General features: G+C 45.1%; 2 protein-coding genes across 9 annotated transcripts in view; one reads left to right on the plus strand and one right to left on the minus strand.

Annotated features, from left to right (window-relative positions):
- The window catches only part of snx2 (sorting nexin 2), a 51,212-nt gene extending 43,347 nt beyond the window's left edge, over positions 1-7,865 (minus strand). The window contains exons 1-4 of the mRNA XM_069893537.1: positions 7,700-7,865; positions 5,181-5,292; positions 4,490-4,647; positions 769-835 (exon numbers count right to left, since the gene is read on the minus strand). Of these exons, the coding sequence (XP_069749638.1) occupies positions 769-835; positions 4,490-4,647; positions 5,181-5,292; positions 7,700-7,825 (463 nt within the window). The 5' untranslated portion in view covers positions 7,826-7,865. The remainder of the gene's footprint in view (positions 1-768; positions 836-4,489; positions 4,648-5,180; positions 5,293-7,699) is intronic.
- A 30-nt stretch (positions 7,866-7,895) lies between these two features.
- LOC138740630 (uncharacterized) overlaps positions 7,896-23,902 on the plus strand; it is a 151,809-nt gene continuing 135,802 nt past the window's right edge. For 5 of the 8 annotated variants that reach the window (XR_011343088.1, XR_011343083.1, XR_011343085.1 and 2 more), the window contains exon 1: positions 7,896-8,044. The gene's annotated coding sequence lies outside the window, so the exon portion shown is untranslated. Of the gene's footprint in view, positions 8,178-23,902 lie in introns of all 8 variants that reach the window. The other 3 variants (XR_011343091.1, XR_011343086.1, XR_011343090.1) reach the window with 1 other exon arrangement.

Here is a 23,902-nt window from a genome sequence, read left to right on the forward strand (position 1 = left end):
TCCGTCAGATCTTCCTCTGACAGAAAAGGAAACAAGATTTGTGATCCTCCGCCAGCGCCAGCATCTCGTCCATTAGGGCCGATGGTGTGCGGTCCCCAAGCCTGTCGATGTGCAGGAGCCTGGAGGCACACTGCTGAGGGGAGAGCCCGAAAGTCCCAAGGAGCAGGTTCTTGAGGGCAGGATATTTACACTCAGCCGGTGGGTTGTGTATTAGATCGTCCACCCTGGCTGCCGTTTCTTCGTCCAGCTCGCTCATGTTTGGTAGAACATCGTGGCATCTGCTGAAATGTTCCTCAGTTGAAACTGCGCCTCTGCCTGCCCGAAACACGTACGCGAGTGATGGGTCCAGAAGGGGAACAGCTTGATGGCAATGGCATTGATCTCTGCCAGATCCATGTTCTTGAGACCAGAGAGGCATCTGGGCTCAACGGGGTCACCAATTTAGTGCTGGACACAGCCAAGAAAGACACAGCCACCACATTGAAAGTTGTTAACGACTGTTTTTATACAAATTCAATGCGCACCCCTTTTAAGGGCAGCATGAGGTCAGTCACCTCATGTATTGTGACATCATAATCGCTGCCCCAGGCGCGCGTTGGGCAGGAGACTTGAGGCAGGGAGAAAACCCTGACAGCACCATCTTCCTATGGCTGCCCCGCCACGTGGCGTTACATGAAGGGCCGATTCGCCATGAGAGAGTGCGCCACCACAGCATCAACAATACTCAAGATAAATGTTCACAAGGTGCTTGTTATTTCAAAACCTTACCAACTTTTTCAGGATCAGAAACAGACACATGAATGTCAAACACATCTCCATTTGCCTCTTCCTCGAGCTACAATAAAAGACAAAATCAAATGACAAAGCACATCTTTCCCCAGACCTTTTTAGCACAGAATAAAGTGAGAACCAATTCATTTTAGATTTTTAGAAGCAGAATCCTTATGGCTGAAGCTCCAACCAATGGCATAAAAATAAGTGCTCCAGAAAGATTAAGTCAAATGGCAACATAGTATATTGTACATATTACAGGAAAGAATAGCAGTAAAAACGAAATTTCAATAATACGGATATTCATTAAATTGCATCCAAGAGAAATGCACTAAAAGGACTCCATGTGAAGAAACAGGCCAAAACTGGTCATAGGCAGGAGGATCAAAGAATCCAATTAGCTTCCAAACTTTCAAACCAGATAGGTGTTGGTGGCCCTCAAGTTGCCCATTCCTAAATATTCAATCCCATTTGGCACAATTTAAATAAAGCTTCGTTGAGTTTAATAACATTTGCAAAAATGTTGCCCCCACCACCCCGCCCCCCATACCTCTTGGGACACTGAGAAACAGATCAATAGGCAGATTTTGGAATAGTGCAGAAATTATAGGGTTGTTGTGATGGAAGACTTGAACTTCCCAAATATTGACTGGCACCTCTTGATTGCAAGAGGCATGGATGGGGCAGAATTTGTCAGGTGTGTCCAAGGATTCCTGACGGTATGTGGACCAGTCGACGGGAGGAGAGGCCATACTGGATCCAGGGCTGGATAATGAACCTGGTCAAGTGTCAGAACTCCCAGTGGAAGAGCATTTCGGTGATAGTGACAACTCCCTGATCTTTAGCATAGCTATGGACAAGGACAGAAGTGGACAAAATGGAAAAATAAGGGATGGGCTAATTATGATGGGATGAGGCAAGAACTAGGGAGAGTAAATTGGGAATAGAAGAAGTAACATGAAGGATATTTAGGGTCCACTTGCACAGGATTCAGTACAAGTTTGACCCACTGAGACAAGGAAAAGATGGTAGGAAAAGGCATACATTAGATTTAGGAAAACAGGAAGGTCTCATTAAAATTGTACGGTAGCCAAAAAGGAACTTGAGAAAGCACTTAGGAGAGCTCAAAAGGAGCAGGAGAAAGCCTTGGCAAATAAGGTTTAAGGAGAACTCCAGGTTGTTCTAATACATACAAAGAACAGAAGGGAGACAAGAATGAAGGTGGGGCTGCTCAAGGATAAAGGAGGCACATGTACCTGGAGGAAGAGGTAGGTGGGAGGTCAGAATAGAACAGGCTTGTGTGCGGGACAATGTTGAGATTAGGGAAGAGGAAGTGTTGGATCTATTTAAAAACATTAAGATTGATAAGTCCCCTGGGCTGGATGCAATACACGTCAGATTGCTATGGGAAGGGTGGGGGTGTTGGTATGATTTTTGCTTCCTCCTTGGCCACAGAGGTGGTGCCAGAGGAGTGGACAATGGCAAATGTGGCTCCTTGTTTAAAAAGAACCTTTCTTCAGTGGTGTGAAAACTATTGGAGAGGATTTATGAGCATTTGGAGAAGAAGTTTTATCAGGGGTAGTCAGCATGGGAAGGACATGCCTCACGAGCCTAACTGAGTTTTTTGAGGAGGTTACAAAAGAAATTTATGAGGGTAGGGTAGTAGATGTGGTATATATGGATTTTAGAAAGGTATTTGACAAGGTCCCCTACGAGAGACTAATCCAAAAAGTCATGAGGGATGGATCCATGGAACCTAGGCTATGTGGATTAAAAATTGGATTGCCTGTAGAAAGCAAAATAGTAGTAGTAGATGGAAAGTATTCTGCCTGGAGGTCAGTGACTAGTGTAGTTCCACGGGGATCTGTTCTGGAACCCCTGCCCTTTGCAATTTTAATAATGTCCTCGATGAAGAAGTGAAGGATGTGTCAGTAAGTTTGGAGGAGTTGTGGGTGGAGCTGAAGGTTGTCAAAGGTTACAAAAGGATATAGAAAGGATGCAGATTTGAGCAGAAAAGTGGAAATTTCAATATGGATAAGTGCGAAGTGATGCATTTTGGAAGGTCAAATCTGAAGTCTAAGTACAGGATTAATGGTCTGATAATTAACAATGGGACCTTGGGGTCCAAATCCATACATCTCTCAATGTTACCACACAGGTTAACAGGATAGTTATGAAGGGCTTTGGGATGCTGGGCTTCATTAGGCAGGGGATTGAGTTCAAGAGTCCATTTGTAACTCTACAAATCTCTGGTGAGACCACACTTAAAATATTGTGTTGTTCCGGTCACCTCATTATCGGAAGGATATGGAAGCTATGAGAGGGTGCAGAGATTTACCAGTATGTTGCCTAAATTGGAAAATAAGTATTGACCCAAGGTTAGCAGAGCTAGGATTTTTCTCGTTGGAGCAAAGGATGAGAGACAACTTAACAGAGGTCTACAAGATTCCGAGAGATATAGATAAGGTAGACAATCAGTGTCTTTTCCCCCGCATGCAGGTGTAGCAAACACCAGAGGAAATCTGTAAAAAATGAAGGGAAGAAAGTTTAGTGGAGACACCAGGGGCAAAATGATTTTACCCCCCTTGCAGAGAATCATTGGTACCTGGAATTCTTTGATGTAGATTGAAACATTAGGGGGATTTAAGAGACTCTTAAGACAGGCACACAGATGAAAGAAAAATAGAGGATTACGAGTTAGGAAGTGTAAAGGTTAAAACCTTGTGCCCATCTCTAAGAGACTATTGTTTGTAGCATTGCCACAGTGACTATGAAGTAATATGTCATAATATCTGCGCAGACTAACAGCTTGCTCATTACTCGACAACGTAAAGGAAGTGCGAGCAGGAGAAATATTTCTTTGAATGTTTTGTGTTTCTCTTTAAATACTTTGTCTTTAAATAGCATTATGCATCTTTTTAAAGTTTGAGCTTCTTTATCTAGGTCTTATATCTCTATCATTAAACAGCAAGTATTTTGTTATTCATAGATATGGAAGTCTTAATACAAAGCTGTGCAAAATGTTCATCCATTTTATCAACGAATTACATAAAATAGCAGTCACAAAGTTTGATTTGTTAGATTAAATAGATTGAAATTCGGAATATCATAGCTCATGCTTTTGTAAGAAGATACTTTGAAGTTAGGATATATTAGAATAAAAAAACTGTTGTCTATAGAAGGGTTTATATATAATATATATTATGTATACACACACACACATATATATACACATATACACACACACACAATTATTGGCTGTAATGTTCTCTATTCTATAGTACTGATAATCTGAACCAGAAGTTTACTGGAATCTAGTAAGCTGACTCCATAAATTTTTCACTAACTTTACTTGATTCAGTCATTAAAAACTCCAATCACGATTGGCCACAAAAGCTAATTGGTGTTAGTATCTATGTTAAAACAGGATGATAATGTTAATAATGAAACAACCAAATATCCAAGCTTTCATACATCTTTGGCAAAAAGACAACCCATTGCTGAGAGGGTTGGATGAATCATCCCACAAAATTTTAAATTCTGACAAATATTCTGATCAACCTTCATTGCTCTACTTGAAAATTCCTACAAGATATTGTGCTGTGGTGAATAAATTGCTTCAACATCTGCACTTTAATTTCGTGTATAACGGCTACTAATAATGGAGATACATTGCTTCAGAGATTATATACAAAGTTAAGCAATATTACATTCATACCTCCTCCTTGGTTTGTTCAAACATTTTTGGATTAGGCATTTTTAGCTCAGCTTGTGGTGCAATGAGCATAGGAGATACAGGCGTAATAGCAGGAGTAGGTTCTGGAGAAAGTAGGAAATCCTTTTCAGGACTGTCAAGTGACACCTCTTCTGTGGCTTCTGGAAAAAAGTGCAGGAAGAAAAAAAACAATGGCAAATATAACTGCCTAGTCATGGATTTTAAAAATTCCACAGGCAATTTTTAAACATTGTCAAAGATAAGCCTCTTTGCTAAAGCTTAATTTCAAATCTCACCATCTAAACTATTTCTTAATGAGTTAGAAAATGTTTAACACAGGACCGAGTTCTGACAACTAGCTACAATATTACATTTTCATGGGCAACTTCAATATTCACCTCTTTTCCTCTGAAATTTCTTATTTTTATCTGACCAGCTTACAAATTCTAAGTTGTAACATTCCGAATTCTATACTGACAACCTTTCTCAAATCAATATTTGCCGACCTGATATTAAATGTCCAATTTAATCAAAATATAGGCAAATTAACTTCAAAATCCAATTTACAAAATGAACATGTAGAATACTCTAGGAAAAAAAGCTACAAAAGAAATAGTCAGTAAATAGCTTACTGTACAATGTTTTTTAATTAAATGTTCCTGAACGAAACCAGGTATCTGACATCTGGCCTTACCAGCAAATAGGTCTTCATGGTCATCCAGTAAAACCTCAGACTTGGGACCATTAGACTTTACACTTGTATCTTCAGCTGGGAGACTCACAGGATCAGGTGAAGAAGGGCTAGACTGAAAAGACATGTCAGCAAGTTAATTGTCATTAGCATTGAAAACTTGAGTTACACAAGTTAGCTGAATGCAGACTTCTGCCAAACAATCTTTTATCAGATGTGTACAAAACAGGTCAGGCTAATTATGGTTTAGTCACACTTGTATAATGGGCCCAATTGTTATCATTTTAAAAATTCTAACTTTGCATCTAATGTTAAGTAAGATTGCTTACAAGTCAAACACACAATTCAAGTGTTTAGTGCCTTGTACCTCAGCAGAAAACAAATACAATATATCCATTTACTAGCACTTTTTCTATTCTTCAGGATGGAGAAAAACTTTCTTCCACTGCAGCTCTATGGTCACTAAGGCGACAAAGACAGTACGAGAACCATAGACTTGGTAATTTGCAAAATTAGGCAACTTGCTGTTTACATTGCTCTTCTCCATGCTCATAACTGACAGTATTCCCAGCTATCGTTAATACTCATTGGTAGGAACAAACTTGGTTTGGCAGTCACTGTTTCGGATGAGGATTTGGGAAAATGTGACTCCATTTAGATTGTTAATCAAACAGTACATCTAGACCCTAGCAAGGAACAGAATGTTTCCAGAAAATCCAATATGCCAATTTTACAAGTTAACTGGTGTAGTAATACAACAGCTTTAGTTCAAAGAACAAGTAGTGGTTTGAACTTCTCAGAACCAAAACCTGCAAAGCATCCACCTCAGCCAAGCCACTCAAATAAATGGGGATGAATGGGATGAAGCATGCAGAAACAAGTTAGTACCACAGAGTTTATCATAGTAACAGCACAAAGGATTGGGTGGAAAACATCTTTCAAAAGTACATCATTTGAACAAATGTGCACCAAATTTAAGGCACTGATTTCTACTTGCTCCTAAGTTTCACATGTAACAGTTAGTTCCACATTTGTGACGAGTCCAAAATTCAGTTCTGCCCCAAACCCAACATTAACTTTTTATAACTGTGGTGAGATTGCTTTTGAAACAAACCCGAACAAGCCAATACAATCATTTTGATCAAATCAAATTCCAAGTTTGTAACTGCTATTTTTAAGATCAAAACACTAAACTTACATGAACTGATTAGTATTATGTGTTTGTAACCAAATACCAGATACAATATTTTCCACATCCCACACAAGAAGCTGAGGCTGGTAATTATTCTTAAAATACACTTCCTGTAGTTTAGTGCAGTGCGTAAAAGTGCTGGAGAAACTCAGCAGGTCACACAGCATCCAGAAAATAAAAGGCAGTCAACGTTTCAGGCCTGAACCAGTCTTCGGGAGTGGCAGAAATCAGACAGATACCTGATAAAGGTGGGAGGAGGGGGTGGGAAGCAACTCAGGTATGAGGTGTGCACAGGTGAGAGAGAGAAGAGAAACAAGCCAAGAATAACATGATAGGAGGAAGGGGCTGGGGAGCTGGCAGAAGTCAGAGGGATGAGGGAAAAGGGAGACTGGAAGAGAGGGTAATTGATTTTGTCTGGTTGGATACTGCTAAGACAAGGTAATGTTCCTCCAAGGTGCAAGTGGCTTCAATTTGGCAGCACATAAACCCATTTACAAACATGCCAGTGTGGCATCAGGGTGTGGTGGCTCACCACTGGGAAGTCCTTGTTGTTTCAGGAGACAGAGCAAAGGTGCCCAAGCAAATCTCCCAGTCTGCATCCAATCTCTCCAATGTAGCAAAGGCTGTACCAGATGCAGTAAACAACTCCTATGGATTCACAGGTGAGGTGATGTTTCATATGGAAGGACTGTTCAAGGTCTTAATTAATGGTGAGGAAAGAGGTGCAAATGCAGACATTTGTCAAGGACAAGCACAGATACAGGAGGTGGGTGGTGGTATCTGGTGGTGGGATCCTATTGTAGATGATACATTGCAAAAAAAAAGTATACATATATGCAGCGGCTGATGGGTTGGTAGGTAAGGACAAGAGGAATCCTATCCTTATTGCATCATGGTGGAGGGATCACAGCAGATGTGCAGGGGAATAGAGATGCAGGTGAAGGCTGAGTTAATGACAGTAATGGGAAACCACGTTTTCTTAAGCAATAAACTACTTGTCAACATATCTCGAAGTAGAGACATCTCTCACGTCCGCGGAAAATAGTCTCTTAATCAACATGCGCAATTTGCGGAGGACAAGTTCACTATATTAACTTTTTTTTGGAAAAGGCTGTATTAATTAATTGAGTGGAAGGGATGTGATTAGCAGCATGCTTCCGCTCAGCAACACGGTGCCACGGAATCCCGTCCAGCGAGATTCCGAGAAGCAGAAGCGAAACCCCCAGAGACAAGCTCCAAATCTATGCAGCCGGCGCCCTGAGTCGGGCCGAGCCGCGGCCGCGGCCACCACCCCCTCAGCCCGACGCATCCCTCCCGCACCGGCGTTCACCTCCAAGGTACTCGTGGTGCTGACGAAGAGGTCCTCGCTCCCCTCCAGCTCCCGAAACTCCGCGTCCTCTTCCTCTCCCTCCAGGTCCCCGTCTCCAAACGGAGGAGGCTCCCTCTCAGCCGCCATCTTCTCCGTCACGGTCGCAGCCACCGATCATATGACTCTTCCCCGTGACCGACGACCCTCCCCCCCGCGTCCTGACGTCACGTCGTCCGTGGGCGCTCGCCGCCGAATCACGTGACGGGCGCGGAGGCCGGAGCGGGACGTGGTTCGGGGAGCCGGCCCTTTCTGCCGCCTCCGTGTGGTCCGATGACCTGGTTTGGGCACCAATCCGTGGATGGAAACGTAGGCTGAATTCTTCCATTAATATTCGCTCGGCCGAGAAAAGCTGCATTTGTGGTGTTGCCACTGCTCCGAGTTGGCCGGAGCCCCACTGACTGTCAGAGTCGTGCTTTCAGGTGGCCACAGGACCCCCAACGTAAGGCCGCCTAATGAGGAGCACTTCCCCAACCCTGCTCGGGGAGGAGGTCTAGTCTGCGGCTCGGAGCGCTCCCGGAGGCACCTGAAAGCAAGCTTTCAGATACCTAGCAGGGGGCGGGCTGTTGACAGTCAGCTGGCGACCCACTGACTGTCACCCTCCCCACTGCCTGACAGTCCCCTGGCATGGGACTACGGGATGCCTGAAGTTCCACGCCAGCTGCTCCAGCCCTGTAGTCCCGCACCGGTGGGGGGGGGGGGGGGGCGGGGGGCTGTCAGGCAGCTGGTAGGTGAGCTGACCCTGTCCGGACTCAGGAGCCGCCGTTGCTCCGCGGCATCTCTCTCCGGTTCGGACCTTTCACGTGGCAGAACACCGCCTTCAGCGCTGCCACCTGATCGTCCCTTTGCAGACATCCGAAGCCGCATTCTCCAGGAAAACGGCTACTGCAAAGTTCAGCTTCATCTGTAAAGCTACACAGATGCTGCCTGACCTGAGTATTTCCAACACACAAAATCCTAGAGGAACTCAGTGGTTCAGTAAGCATATCTATTTTTTGTAATAGTAGCAAAAATAAATGTTCATGTCAAAAGGACTTTTAAAGGCTTGGACCCAAGGATGTTCAGTGTCTGCAAAGAATGCCGAGGTTCACCAAGATTGCAGTGTATTCGCTATCAAATTAGTCCTACAAATTTGGATAGTTTTCTCTGGAGCATCAGAGGCTGAGTGACCTGAGATAAGGTTGATGGCCAGAGCCTTTTCCGGAGTGGAGATATACTAGAGGGCATAAGTTTAGGATGAGGGAAGAGTTTGAATATCTGCAAGACGAGATTAGTTTATCCAGAAATGGTAGGTACCTGGAAGACACTGGCAGGGGATGTGGGATAGGTCAATAGAATAGCAGTAGAATTTCAGCAAACACCTGAAGAGACAGGAAAAAAAAGAGAGAGATGAACCATGTACAGGAAGACAGGATTAATTTAAGATGATGTGGATGCTGCAGATGCAATAGGCAGAAGGATCTGCCCCTCCACACACTACTTTTCTCTGTTCCAACAAACTTATTTAACTTTGGCACCATCCACCTTAAAATCAGGCCTGAACTGTTGTTTATCTCTTACTTCCTATGGATTCTGTGTAACCATTGACTTTCTCCAGTACTTTTGTGTATTGAACTAGACCCCAGAATCTGCAGATTGTTTTGTTTAACACCTTAAAATGTACAGTATTTACCCCGCAACATGTCCACAGCAAGATTAGGTAATGTGCCCTTGATGCTGAAACAAGATGTGAAAATGTATGCAATTATAAATGAATACTGGACTCTGTGCAGAAAAGGGAATAAATTGAACACACAGATTCCAATCACATTATTTGTCATTGACAAATAGAATATATAAAATCAATGGATTGGAAACAAATTCTGCATTTCACTAATTCTCAATTCTTACTGTATTTGGTCACATAACTACAGGAAAGATATCAATAAGATTGAAAAAGTGCAGAGAAGATTTGCTAGGATGAACTGAGTTACAGGGAAAGACAGGTTAGGACTTTATTCCCTGGAGCATAGAAGAATGAGAGGAGATTTGATAGAGGTATTTAAAATTATGAAGGGTATAGACAGAGTAAATGACATGTGGCACTTCATGGTTTTGTATACCGTCAATCAGCTGGATGTAGTTTGGTGCCAAGAAAATTCTCAATAATATCTTTGAATACCTTCCATGCTATTTTCTCCATCCTCACGAGCACCTGCACTGAGTACATGCTTGGACTGACCAAAACAACTTGCTTATATATAGGTTAGATCTTTTTTAAAAAATGGTACATGCTATGAACATTTTAAGGCAATTTTCATGATCAGCACCCAAAGTCTATGAAACACACTCAAAAGTCTTCAGAAAGTAATATCTTCAGTGTGATTTCATACATATCAGTTGTGTAATGAAATTTGGGAGTCAGAATGTATATAAAAATAGGTGGTTCAATAAGCTTTCCATATATATTTTGATCTGGCTGAATTATATGGCAACTACATAATTTCTATTAAGCACATTTAACAACCTGTACATTTGAACTGTCAAGTCCGCATCGGACTTGTTAGTCACCAACGAGCCTGCAGCAGACATGGACATACCCCTCCATAAATCTTCATCCACGAAGCCAAGCCAAAGAAGACATTTGAACACCAAATAATGCTATTGCCCTACTGTCACACTACTCCCCTTTATGTCTAAAATAATGTGGTGAAGGAACTCAACAGGACAAGCTTCAGTGGGAGAAAAAAAGAGAATGGTTAACATTTCAAGCCAAAATCATAAAGGGCTTTGGCTTGAAATGTCACCTGTTCTTTTTCTCTCACTGATGCTGCTTAACTTGCTGAGTTCCACCAAAACATTATCCAGCATCTGCAGTCTCCTGTGTGTCCCCTTTATGTCTTTTCAGTTTCTAGTGACATATTTCCAGGTGTGGGGACTTTCAAAGGTGACTATATAATCAAAAATAAGAATTTGGATCTAATTTCAACATCATCATCATTTATAATGATTCATCATATATAATCATGAATATTCTTCAATATAATTGAATTTGCAATAACTGCTGATTGTTCATTTATTTAAAGCACTTAAAAAAATCTATTGTACCAATGTACCCATGCTCAGTAATAATCACATTTTCACATCTATACATTTTGTTTTATTTTCCTTTTAGCCTCAAAGGTAATTCTGAGATATGTTCAGTTCGTCCATCTGGTTTCAGAATGACAAGACCACTCAGTGATGAAGTGAGGATTTTTGTTTTGTTGTTATCAAGCTGTCCTTATAATTAAGCAGGTGACATCTTGCTATTATCAAGGGCTCAAGATTCCGAAGATTAGCTTATTTTCAATAAGCACATCAATGTCTTCAGAAACAATAAACCCATAATGTTGTTTCCTTTAGGGTGGTGTTCAAACATTAGAATTCCTCAAAGCCCGGAGATCGTTACAATACCCACTTCTGGATAAAGTGAAACCACATGGTGGGAGTAAAGGTGGATAATTCTAGGTTAAATTTAATATTTATTAGAGAGGTTTGAATAGAATCACAGTAAAAAAAAAACCTCTGGTATCCAGCACCTATGGGGATTGGAAGATGCCAGATAAGTGTATTTTCTGGTTGTTTGAGACTTACTCAAACATTGCCTAACTAATGCACTTGCATTAAGAATAAACAATTAAATAGCCAAAAATAAAATACTGCATTTACACTGAACACATGAATACAGTTTATAAACCTTTGTGGCGGTACGCCATTAGGCAGGTGAACCGGCCCTGCTTGTCACGCACGTGGCGGGGCAGCTGGTCAAAATGGCAGCATCGGGAGTATCCTCCCAACCTTGGCGCCGGGCTCAGAAGCTTGCGCTTGGGGACCCACGTGACCCAGGTCCGGGCTGAGAGTATAAGACCAGCCAGGCAGCCTGCAATAAATCAGTTTTTGCTCATCTGGTTGGGCGATCCTTCAGTTAGCAGTGTAGCCGCTGCTACAATTGGTGACCCCGACAGGTTCAAATGTCTTTGAATCCAACATGAACGACCCTTCGATCAACCCTTCGATCAGGAAGCCATCGAGCATCCTGACTTCTGGGTTCAGGAGCCGGAGACCTGGTTCAGCCATGCAGAGGCTCAGTTTCACCTCCGCCAGATTTCATTGGATTTGACCAAGTTTTACCATGTGGTCGCCACCCTGGACCAGGCCACCGCCAAACGAGTGCTGCACCTTGTTCAGCACCCACCCGTGGAAGATAAGTACAGGACCATCAAGCGGGTGCTCACTGGCTCCCTCGGCCTCTCCAGGCGCCAGCGTGCCACTCAGTTGCTGCGCCTCAATGCCTTAGGGGACAGAACTCTAATCGAGTAGATGGATAAAATGCTCACGCTCATGGGCGATCACATCAACTGCCCACTCTTCGAGCGGATCTTCCTCGACCATCTGATTGAAGACATCCGGCCGTTACTATCCCAAGAGAGCTTTGTCGACCCTAGGAAGGTCGCTCAAAAGGCTCAGGAGCTATGGCTTGAATGATTCCTGGAGGGCTCAGCAGTCCAGCAGGTTATGAGTCATGGGCATGACCATACCAAACCTTCTTGTAGTGCTGCAGTGGAACACCCAGCCCCTGCAGGGGCCTCAAAGAGCATAGCCAGAAGCAAGTCATCCACTTCAGGCCTCTGCTTCATCCACCAGTGCTGGGGATCCAAGGCTTGGAAGTGTCATCAGCCCTGCTCGTTCCAGGGAAATGAGCAGGTCAGCCACTGTTAATGGCTGCGGCGGCTGGCCAAGAACACAGCCTTCTCTACCTGAGGGATTCAGTCAGCGGCCGATTCTTCCTCATCGACACCATGGCCCAGATCAGTGTCATCCCAGCACAGCCATTGAGTCCCAGAACCTGCCTTGAGGACCTCCCCTCCATGCAGCCAATTCGACGGAGATCCGAATCTATGGAGACAAGGCTGACAACTTCCCAATCGGCCAGCAGAAGTTCTCGTGGAGGTTCACCGTTTCGTCCCTCCCAACTGCCTTCCTGGGTGTCAACTTCCTCCTCGCCCACGGACTCCTGGTCAACATTCGACTGGTAGATGCCCATACCTTCCAATCTGTCCGCCTCAACACCTCCCGCACAGAGCACCTACAGATGACCACAGTCAGCACGCCCAAGGATGAGTTTCAGCATATCCTGGATGTGTTCCAATCCCTCCTCAAACCGCAGTTCTCTGCCGCCCTACCACGTCACGGTATGTTTCATTACATCCCCATCCAAGGCTGCCGGTCCATGCCAAAGCACGCTGGCTCCCGCTGGATAAGCTCCAGGTAGCGAAGGAAGAGTTCTCACATCTGCAGGAACTGGGGATCATTCGACGCTCTGACAGTCCTTGGGCCTCACCACTCCACCTGGTCCCAAAAGCCTCCAGTGGCTGGCGCCCCTGCAGAGATTATTGATGGCTTAACAATGCGACGGTACCTGACTGTTACCCGATCCCTCAAATCCAGGTCTTTATGGCCAACTTGCATGGTGCGAGGGTATTCTCCAAGGTCAACCTGGTGCGCGGGTATCACCAAATCCTGGTGCACCCCGAGGACATACCCAAAATGGCCATCATCACCCCCTTCGGCTTGTTCGAGTTCCTACGCATGCTGTTTTGGCTCAAGAATGCCGCCCAGACCTTCCAGCGCCTTATGGACACAATGGGCAGGGATTTGAATTTCGTGTTCATTTACCTGAATGACATCCTTGTCGCCAGAAGAGACCGGGCACAACACAAGTCTCACCTGCGCACCCTCTTCTCCTGACTGGCCGACCTCGGCCTAACGATCGATCCAGCCAAGTGCCAGTTCGGGAAAGAGTCCAAGCAGTTCCTGGACCATACCATCACGGTCGAAGGAGCCACACCTGCTGCTACAAAGGTCACTGCAATCAGGGAGTTCCCACGCCTGGACAACCTCAAGGGGCTTGAGGAATTCGCAGGTATGGTCAATTTCTATAACCGCTTCATTCCAGACGCAACGCGCATCATGCAGTCGCTCTTCGCCCTCATCATGGCCAAAGACAAGACACTTGCCTGGACTCCAGAGGCCATGAAAGATGGCCTTGCGAAGTCTACTCAGCTCGTGCATCTACACACCGACCTACGTATGGCACTCTCTGTCGATGCCTCTGCCATAGCCGTCGGAACTGTCCTGTAGCAGCAGGTGAATGGACAGTGGAAACCACTGGCATTCTTTAGCCGACTTCTTCACCCACCAGAGCACAAGTATAGCGCTTTCGATCGTGAGTTGCGGGGCATGTACCTGGCGGTGCGTCATTTCCGCTATTTCCTAGAGGGGAGGCCTTTCACCATTTTTACCGACCACAAACCCCCTCACTCAGGCACTCGCTATGGCAAGAGATTCCGAGTCGGCCCGCCAACGGTGCTGATGCACTCTCACGACCGGCCATTTGCGCGCTGACACCCGGCCTCGACTTCGACCAGCTTGCCTGGGACCAGAAGTCCAAAGAGGAGATGCAGGCCTTCAGGACCTCTCGACTCCTCACGGTGAGGTTGCCGTCCTGTGCAATGTCTCCATGGGCACCCTATGACCAGTGATTCCTCAGCAGTGGTGCAGGCAAGTCTTCCACCATATCCATGACCTTTTCCACCCTTCCATCAGGTTCACGGTCCATATGGTGGCAAAACGTTTTGTCTGGAACAGGCTTTGGAAGCAGATCACAGACTGCACCAAAACTTGCACCCATTGCCAGCTTTCCAAGGTACACAGGCACACCAGAGCACCCGTACAAGATTTGGAACACATCCAGGAGCGGTTCAGCCACATACACGTGGACATCGTCAGACCCTTGCCCGTTTCCCGAGGTAACTGTTATCTTTTCACAGTGGTAGACCGCTTTTGAACAGTTGGGTTGCCCAGTTCGGCATCCCGAACCACCTCACCAGTGATCAGGGCGCCCAGTTCATCTCTGCGCTCTGGGTACAGCTCGCCAACAGGCTGGGGATCGAAGTACATCACACCATGGCCTATCACCCACAGGCCAATGAGCAAGTCGAGCGATTGCACCGCCACCTTAAGTCAACACTTATGGCCCGCCTCACCGGCCCCGACTGGGTGGACGAGCTGCCTTGGGTGCTCCTGGGCATCTGCTTGACACCCAAAAAAGACCTACAGGCGTCATCAGCCGAACTGGTCTATGGTGCACCGCTAGCCCTACCCGGTGAGTTTGACAACACACCTCACAATCCCCAGCAGTCACCGCATGGTTTACTTCCCCGCCTCCGGGCCCAGTTGGACTCTGTCACACCCCCGCCACCACCAGACACGGCACACGGGTCTCTTAAGTCCCCACTGAGCTGTACTCGCAGAGTACATTTTTATCAGAAGGGGCCCGTCGACAGCACCTCTACAAAAACCATACAAAGGACTGTACAAAGTCGTCCAGTGTTCACACTGGACATTAGTGGTAAGATGGAACTTTATGGTGGACAGGCTAAAGCCAGCCCACCTTGACCCCACCGAACCAGCAGTTGTGGCCTAACCCAAGAAGAGAGGCCGCCCGGCAAAAAAGGACATTGGCACCGGTTCTGGGGTGGGGGGTGGTGGTGGCTGTGTGGTGGTATGCCATTAGGCAGGCAAACCGGCCCCACTTGTCACCCATGCAGCGGGGCAGCCGGCCAATGTGGCGCCGTCGAGGGTTTCCTCCTGACCTCAGCCCTGGGCACAGAAGCCCGCGCTTGGCGACCCATGTGACGTCCTGGTGAAGTGTGGTTCTCAGCCAGGTCTGGGCTGGGAGTATAAGACCAGCCAGGCAGCCTGCAATAAATCAGTTTTTGCTCACTGAACTCAACCCGTCTGGTTGTGTGATCCATCAGGTAGCAGTGTAGCCGCTGCTACACCTTAAAGTATTTTAATTTATTTTCAGTCACATTCTTTGAAAACATTTAACTGTTGCTGCATCTACCAGTTTCCTCCCCTGCCACGGAGTAACCTGAAAGAAGAACAACAACATTATAGATAATTAAACCCCACTCCTGCAAGTTTGGAGATAAAGGCTCTGACTAGGGTGACTCTCACTAAGCAGGGATAAGGAGACACTTAGAGTCACTCCAACTTGTCCTTCAATCAGCTCTTCATCCTGAGCGACGCCATTACTGTTTCAAACAGCTGCTGTGAGGAAAGCACGACCAAGGCACTCTGCTGTCTGAATATTTGCTCCCATCTTCACCAAAGGTTTATTTGTGACTTCAGATAACATTTATTTTAATAATTTTAAATTTACATTTAAAATTTTTTTCTTACTTATTTTAATTTATAAATTTATTTTCCTCAGTTATTTTGCTGGTTGCTTGAATTCCAGATTTCAGGAATTTTACTGTATAAAGAATTACTTTGAACTTGTAATACAGAAAGAGACAATGTGACCCAATTATTTTTATACCAACCTTTTATATTCCATCAGCATATCCCTCTTATTCTCACTTGTTTACTTAAATTCCCATTAATTGTATCTATTCCATTTGCCATTTGGACACCATGTATTGGAGAGAGGGAATATGTTCAGAACAGAAGCAACAATTGTTTCAACTTTAAAAACATCGACAGACATTCGAGGAACAGCAATCCCAAAAAAAAACATGTTGAGCAATACAAGGATAATGGTAAAATGTTTTCAAAGAAATTGGTTGTCAAAAGCATTTTAAAGGAATTAAAGTGGTCTGATGGGCTAATAATAAACAGAGCGGGAATAGTGAGATCATCGAAGGATTTGAAAACAAAGATGTTTTCTTTTAAAATCAAGGCTTGATAAGGCAGGAGCTAGTTCAACAAGAACAAAGAAATTAAACGATTGAGACTTGGTGAAAATTAGTATAGACAACAAGGATATATTGAACAAATCAAACCCAAAAATAACTAAGGCACCATATGATTAAAATCACATTTTCTGGGAAAAGTTGTTATATTTGTCCATTCTGCTCTTTAAAATGACTGTATATTCTGATATTAGTTTCATTTCTTGTCAGACATGTTCTTGACTGACCCACCTTATAATATAAAATTTAAAAAAATAATTTGCTATTTCATTTTATTTTCTTTCAATTCAGGGATATTTGAAAAATATTTCTAAGCACATCCTAGAAACCGGTTTAAAATATTTTGATGGCATTAAAACAGTGCAGAGAATACCACCAATGTTCTTTTATATAAGGCATACAAACATCACAATCTTTAATTGCAATATTCCTCGAAGAGCATTCCCAGGGTTCCTCATTTTATGCTAGTTTCAGTTCATTTCTGCTCTTGAGTTCAATTCTATTTTCTTGATCTATCTCAAGAACTCATCTGCAACAATGGTGCCAACCCGTAAAGGAACATGTCATAAACTAAACCCTAATCAGGAGTGATGCTGCTTTAAGAATCAATGGAATAGAGTCCTCCCAAGGTATCAGAAGATCTGGATATACTGGTGAAGAACTGTGTTTGAAGAAAGTCGTTTCTTTGTGCCTGAGGATCCCAGGAACCCATCAGGACTGCAGATATTCATTTCTGGCAGGAGGTTGTCAATGAAGGAAGAATACTGAAGATTGCAAAAACCCACACTTCCGAGAATGTTGCAATTCAAGCAAATCTGTGTGACAACTAAACCAGCTGTTGTGATTCAATAAGAACTGGGATTTTCCAGATCAGTGAGGTTAAAAACTATACTGGAGATGAAACCTCTCCATTGCACTGTTGGTTCAATATAGAGCAATTTTGCAATTAGAAATTCCATTGAAAATCCATGGGATAAATTTCCTGACATGGAACATGCCCTCTGACCTCCTCATCTTCAACCTGCCCCCAGTGCTCCATTGCACCTGCTCCCACTCTGACTCCTGCTTGGTCTTTACTATCCCCTCTGACCGTTCCCTCTCTGGGATGAAGGGCTTGGTCCTCAGTAGAGGCCAGACTTTTGTCCCCTTCCGCCCACACCTTAATGAGTTCCACGCATGCCAAACTCTTTGCTGCCTCCAACTCTAGGCCAACTTCCATGATCGTGACTCTCCACCCTTCCCCCCTCCCCCACCAAGACCCCTTCTCCTGCTTTAAGCCTTCTTCCTCTTGGACACCTCATCCTGGCCAGCTGCCCAATCTGGATCTTTTTATTTCCAATTGCCGCCGAGACATCAACTGTCTCAACTTCACTTCTCCCTTTTATTCCAATCTCGCTTCTTCCGAACACTCTGTCCTTCACACTCTCAGCAACAATCCCCATCTCACTATCAAATCTGCAGACAAGGGTGGTGCTTTTGTGGTCTGGTGCACTGATCTCTACCTTGCCGGGACAGCTGTCAGACACGTCCTCCTACTTACTCCTTCCACACAACCCCACCATGGCACAGCAAGCCACCATCTCCAACCAACCTCATTACCTCTGGTCACCTCCATACCATGGCCTCCAATCTCATTGTTTCCCATCTCCACACTGCCCAATTCTACCTCTTACCCAAAATACATAAACTCAATTATCCCAGATAGACCCATTGTTTCCACTTGAGTTTGCCTCACCAAATAGTATTGTCTTACCTCAACTCCATCTTTTCTCCCCTGGTCCAATCCCTCCGCACCTACATTCTCAGTACCGCACATGACCTATTTTTTCAATGACTTCCAATTTCCTGAACTTGACTGCCTCATTTTCACTATGGGCATCCAATCCCTTTACACCTCAATCCCCCATACAAAAGGACTCAAAGCCCTTCTTTTCTTCTTGACAAGAAACCTAACCAGTCACCCTCCATCGCCACCCTCCTCCACCTGTCAGAAGTTGTTCTCAATCTTAAGCCCCTTTTCCACTGGCACCCTGTCCCAGGAATTAACTGTCCAAATGCCGGCATCAAATGTTGTCATTCCAAGCCGGGGATTAATCACCTCTACCTACCCCTACTCATATCCCAGATGTTTGCTGATCCCAGCATGCTAATAAAACCATTGGAAAAGGAACAGCAGAAATTCACCTGTTTCCATTTGAAGGTAGAATACTCTGATCCCCAGGGATGAGTGTGTTCAGTGGAAAAGCAAGTAGTGTCCCAGTTAAGGGAGGCCCAATGGAAACAACACAAAGGGCTTCCTATTCCGGGACACTGGACAGCCAATTAACTGGGATGTCAGTTGAAAAGGGACTTTAAAATCTGTTTTCACTCATCCTATTTTCTTTAAATCAAAGGAGTAGCCATGGGTCCCAGCTATGCCTGCATGTTTCTGGTCTTTGTGGAGTAATCAACACTGCAACCCTACATAAGCAAGGCCCTTCAACTCTTTCTCTGGTATATTGAGAACTACATCGGGGCTGCCTCATGCACCCATCAGCGTCATTGACTTCACTGCCAACTTCCACTCCAATCTCAAACTCACCTGATCTATCTCCAACAACACTCTCCCCTTTCTTGATCTCTCCATCTCCACCTTGGGAGACAAGCTTTCCACCAACATATTTTACAAACCCATTAACTCCCACAACTACCTTGACTACACTTCCACAGACCCTGTTCCCTTCTCTCAATTTCTCCATCTCTGGAGCATTTGTCCCCAAGATGAGGTCTTCCCGATCCAGATCCTCTGAAATGTCCGCCTTCTTCCAAAAATGTGGCTTACCCTCCACCACCATCAACTTAGCCCTCACCTACATCTCCTGCATTCTCTGCTCACGTGACCTGGCCTCCTCTGCCCCCAGATGCAACAAACACAGGTTTCCTCTTGTCCTTACTACACCTCACTAGCATCCACATCCAACACATTATGCTCTTTAATTTCTGCCACCTAAAACAACAGGATCCCACTAATAGACACATCCTCCCCCTCTGCTTTCCTTAGGAACCACTCCCTTTGCAACTCTCTCATCTACACATACCCCTCTACCAATCCCCCCCCCCCCCCAGCACCTACCCCTGTGGCCACAGGAAGTGTCACATTTGTGCCCACATCACAAATCGGAGCACCAAAGATTCCTTTCAAGTGAAACAACACTTCACTTGTGTATCAACAGGAATTATCTACTGAATCCGGTGCTCCCTTTGTGGCCTTCTCTACATCGGAGAGACTGGGCACCTCCTGGGAGATCACTTCACTGAGGACCTTTGCTCTGTCTACATCAGTGACAGAGATCTCCCAGTAGTCAACTATTTCAATTCCACATATGTCCATGGCCTCATACTATCCCACCAAGATCACCTGTAAACTGGAGGAACAACACTTGATTTTCCATCTGGCTCTCTCCAACCAAATGGTATTAGCATTGACTTTTCCAGTTTCTTTTCTGGCCGAGTTTTAAAAATCTGTGCTGACCAATTAACCAAGGTAGTCATGGATATCTTCAATATCTCACTCCAGCAGAGCATGGTACCCAGATGTTTCAAACAGATGTCAATCATATTGGTGCCCAAGAAGAGTGTAGTAACCTGCTTCAATGACTATCGACCAGCAGCCCTGACATCATCAGTGATGAAGTGTTTTGAAAGGCTGGTGATGAAGCAAATCAGCTCCTGTCTGAGCGGTGACATGGATCCATTCCAGTTCACCTATCATAGAAACAGGTCCTCAGTGGATGCCATCTCACTGAGTCTACACAAAGCCCTGGAACACCTGGATAGTAAAGATGATACATCAGGATGCTCTTTATTGACTACAGTTCAGCATTGAACAGCATCATCCCCTCAAAACTGATCAGCAAACTCCAAGACCTGGGATTCAACATTTCCTCACCTCCGGACCACAATCAGTGAAGATTGGTAGGAACATCTCCATAATCTCCATCAGATCCAGAGGAATACCACAGGGCTGTGTTTTTAGCCCCCCTGCTCTACTCATTTTACACCTACAACTCTGTGACTCGGTACGACAATAACACCATCTACAAATTTGCCGATCTTACCACAGTAGTGGATTGTATAAAGGATGGGGATGAGTCAGCACACAGGATGGAGATTGAAAACTTGGCTGAATGGTGCACCAACAACAACTTCACACTCACTGTCATCAAAACTAAGGAGCTGACTGTTGACTCCAGGAAGGGAAAGCAAGAGGTGTACGATCCAGTGATCATTGGGGGATCAGAGGTGGAGAGGCTGAGCAAATTTAAGTTCTTGAGAGTCACTATCTCGGAGGATCTTTCCTGGATCCAACACACTAATAGCATTGTGAAAAAAAGTACGTCTACTTTTGCAGGAATTTGTGGAGGTTTGGTTTGACACCAGAAACCCTGGCAAATTTCTACAGAGGTGTGGTAGAAAGTGTTCTGACCAGCTGCATCATGGTCTGGTATGGGAACACCAATACCCCTGAGTGTAAAGCTCTGCAAGAGGAAGTGGACACAGCCAAGGACATCACAGGCAAAACACTCCCCACCATCGAGAACATCTACAGGGAACATGGACATCGGAGAGCACCAACAATCATCAAGGATCCACACCACCTAGCACATGCCCTTTTCTCGCTGCTGCCATCAGGAAAGAGGCATAGGTGCCACAAGATCCGTACCACCAGGTTCAGGAAGAGGTGCTACCCCTCCACCATCAGACTCCTCAACATCAAACTCAATCAGGGACTCATTTAAGGATTCTTACTTGTGCAATTTATTGATCTTTTAATTCTCTCTGTATTGCATAGTCAGTTTGTTTACATTTGTTATTTATTTACAGTTCTTTGTTTGTTTACAGGTATACGCTGTGTACAGTTTTTTTTTACCTCTACCAACTAGTGGTAATTCTCCCTCACCCACAGGAAAAAGGAATCTCAGGGTTGAATGTGGTGTCATGTATACACTCTGACAATAAATCTGAAATTTTCTGCTAGCCTACTCTCCGTCCTCCCTCCCTTCCCTTTCCCTTTGTCTTCTTTCTTCAAACTCACCACCCCTTTCCTCTCCGTTCACACAGCCAACCCTCCTCCCCCTGCTCACTAGTGTTCCCTCCTTCCCTTATCCACCTATTACCTCCTGCTTTTGAGACAGTGCCCCTCCTCCTGACCCTCCCTTTCCCCCCCCCCCATCCCGTTCAGGTTCCTGCCTACATTTTTTCATTCCTTGATGAAGGGCTTAAGCTCGAAACGTTAATTATGTATCTTTATCTCTGCTATATACAAGTTCCTCAACATGGTTATCAAACTGCATGAAAATGAACAAGGTCGGGTCAGATACAGCAATGAGCTCTCCAACCCCTTCTCCATTGACAACGGTGTGAAGCAAGGCTGCATCCTTGCACCAACCCTCTTTACTATCTTCAGCATGATGCTGAAACAAGCCATGAAAGACCTCAACACATCCGGTACCGCACGGATGGCAGTCTCTTCAAGTTGAGGTGCCTGCAAGCTCACAGCAAGACACAGAGCAACTTGTCCGTGAACTACTCTTTGCAGACGATGCCGCTTTAGTTGCCCATTCAGAGCCAGCTCTCCAGCGCATGATGTCCTGTTTTGCGGAAACTCCAAAAATGTTTGGCCTGGAAGTCAGCCTGAAGAAAACTGAGGTCCTCCATCAGCCAGCTCCCCACCATGACCACCAGCCTACCCACATCTCCATCGGGCACACAGAACTCAAAACGGTCAACCAGTTTACCTACATCGGCTGCACCATTTCATCTGATGGAAGGATCGACAATGCGATAGACAACAGACTCGCCAAGGCAAATAGCACCTTTGGAAGACTACACAAAAGAGTCTGGAAAAACAACCACATGAAGAAACACACAAAGATCAGCGAGTACAGAGCCGCTGTCATACCCACGCTCCTGTTCGGCTCCGAATCATGGGTCCTCTACCAGCATCACCTACGGCTCCTAGAACACTTCCATCAGCGCTGTCTCTGCTCCATCCTCAATATTCATTGGAATGACTTTATCACCAACATCGAAGTACTTGAGCTGGCAGAGTCCGCAAGCATCGAATCCATGCAGCTGAAGACTCAACTGCGCTGGGTGGGTCACGTCTCCAGAATGGAGGACCATCGACTTCCCAAGATCGTGTTCTATGGCGAGCTCTCCATGGCCACCGAGACAGAGGTGCCCCAAAGAAGAGGTACAAGGACTGCTTAAAGAAATCTCTTGGTGCCTGCCACATTGACCACCGCCAGTGGGCTGATATCGCCTCCAACCGTGCATCTTGGCGCCTCACAGTTTGGTGGCCAGCAACCTCCTTTGAAGAAGACCGCAGAGCCCACCTCACTGACAAAAGACAAAGGAGGAAAAACCCAACACCCAACCCCAACCAACCAATTTTCTCTTGCAACCGCTGCAACCGTGCCTGCCTGTCCCACATCGGACTTGTCAGTCACCAACGAGCCTGCAGCAGACGTGGACATACCCCTCCATAAATCTTCATCCGCAAAGCCAAGCCAAAGAAGAAAGAAGATACAGTGCACTCTTTAACCAGCTGAGTTTGTCCAGCGTAGTGCTTTTACTTTTTAATGGAACATGTCCTTCAGTCCAGGTTCTCTATGTTGACCAAATCGACATTCTAAGCTAGTTTCATTTGTCGACATTGGACCATTTTCCTTCCAGTTCCATCCTATTCATATAGCTGAACAAAAGCCTTTTCAACATAGTAATTTTAGTCCCTGGTGATTCATTCTAGATACGGACTACCCTATGAGTGAACAAAGCTGCTCCTTCCTATCTGTCTCTTTCTTGCTCTCTTTGAAAGTCTCCCACTTTCCAACTGTTCCCTTACCTCAAACATCCTTACCCACCTAATTCCCACCTAAAGCCTCAAAATCAGCCTTATCCAAATTTAGACCTGAATTTGTGGACCAGCCCTATCCCTCTCCACTACTACTAGTTTAAAATTAGGTCTCAAAATATTCAGTCCCAAATAGTCACAAAGAGCACCCCCACTGACACTTTGGTCATTTGCCTGATCACAGTCCCATAGAAAAGGTCCAGTATTGAGCTCTCTCCAGTAGGAGTTACAGGATATAGAAATGTGCACAATTTTTAATTTTAATTTAAACATACAGTATGATAACACCATGTCGGCCCACAAGTCCGTGCTGCCCAATTAGCCTACACCCTTGGTACATTTGAAACGGTGGGAGGAAACCCACACAGACATGGGGAGAACGTACAAACTCTTTACAGAGAGCATGGGATTTGAACCTATATCCTGATCACTGCCACTGTAAAGGCATTGTGCTAACTGCTACACCAACCGTACCTCTTGCATGCCTCTGGG

Source organism: Narcine bancroftii, chromosome 1, assembly GCF_036971445.1.
Source record: "Narcine bancroftii isolate sNarBan1 chromosome 1, sNarBan1.hap1, whole genome shotgun sequence".
NCBI classification, from domain to species: Eukaryota; Metazoa; Chordata; class Chondrichthyes; order Torpediniformes; family Narcinidae; genus Narcine; species Narcine bancroftii.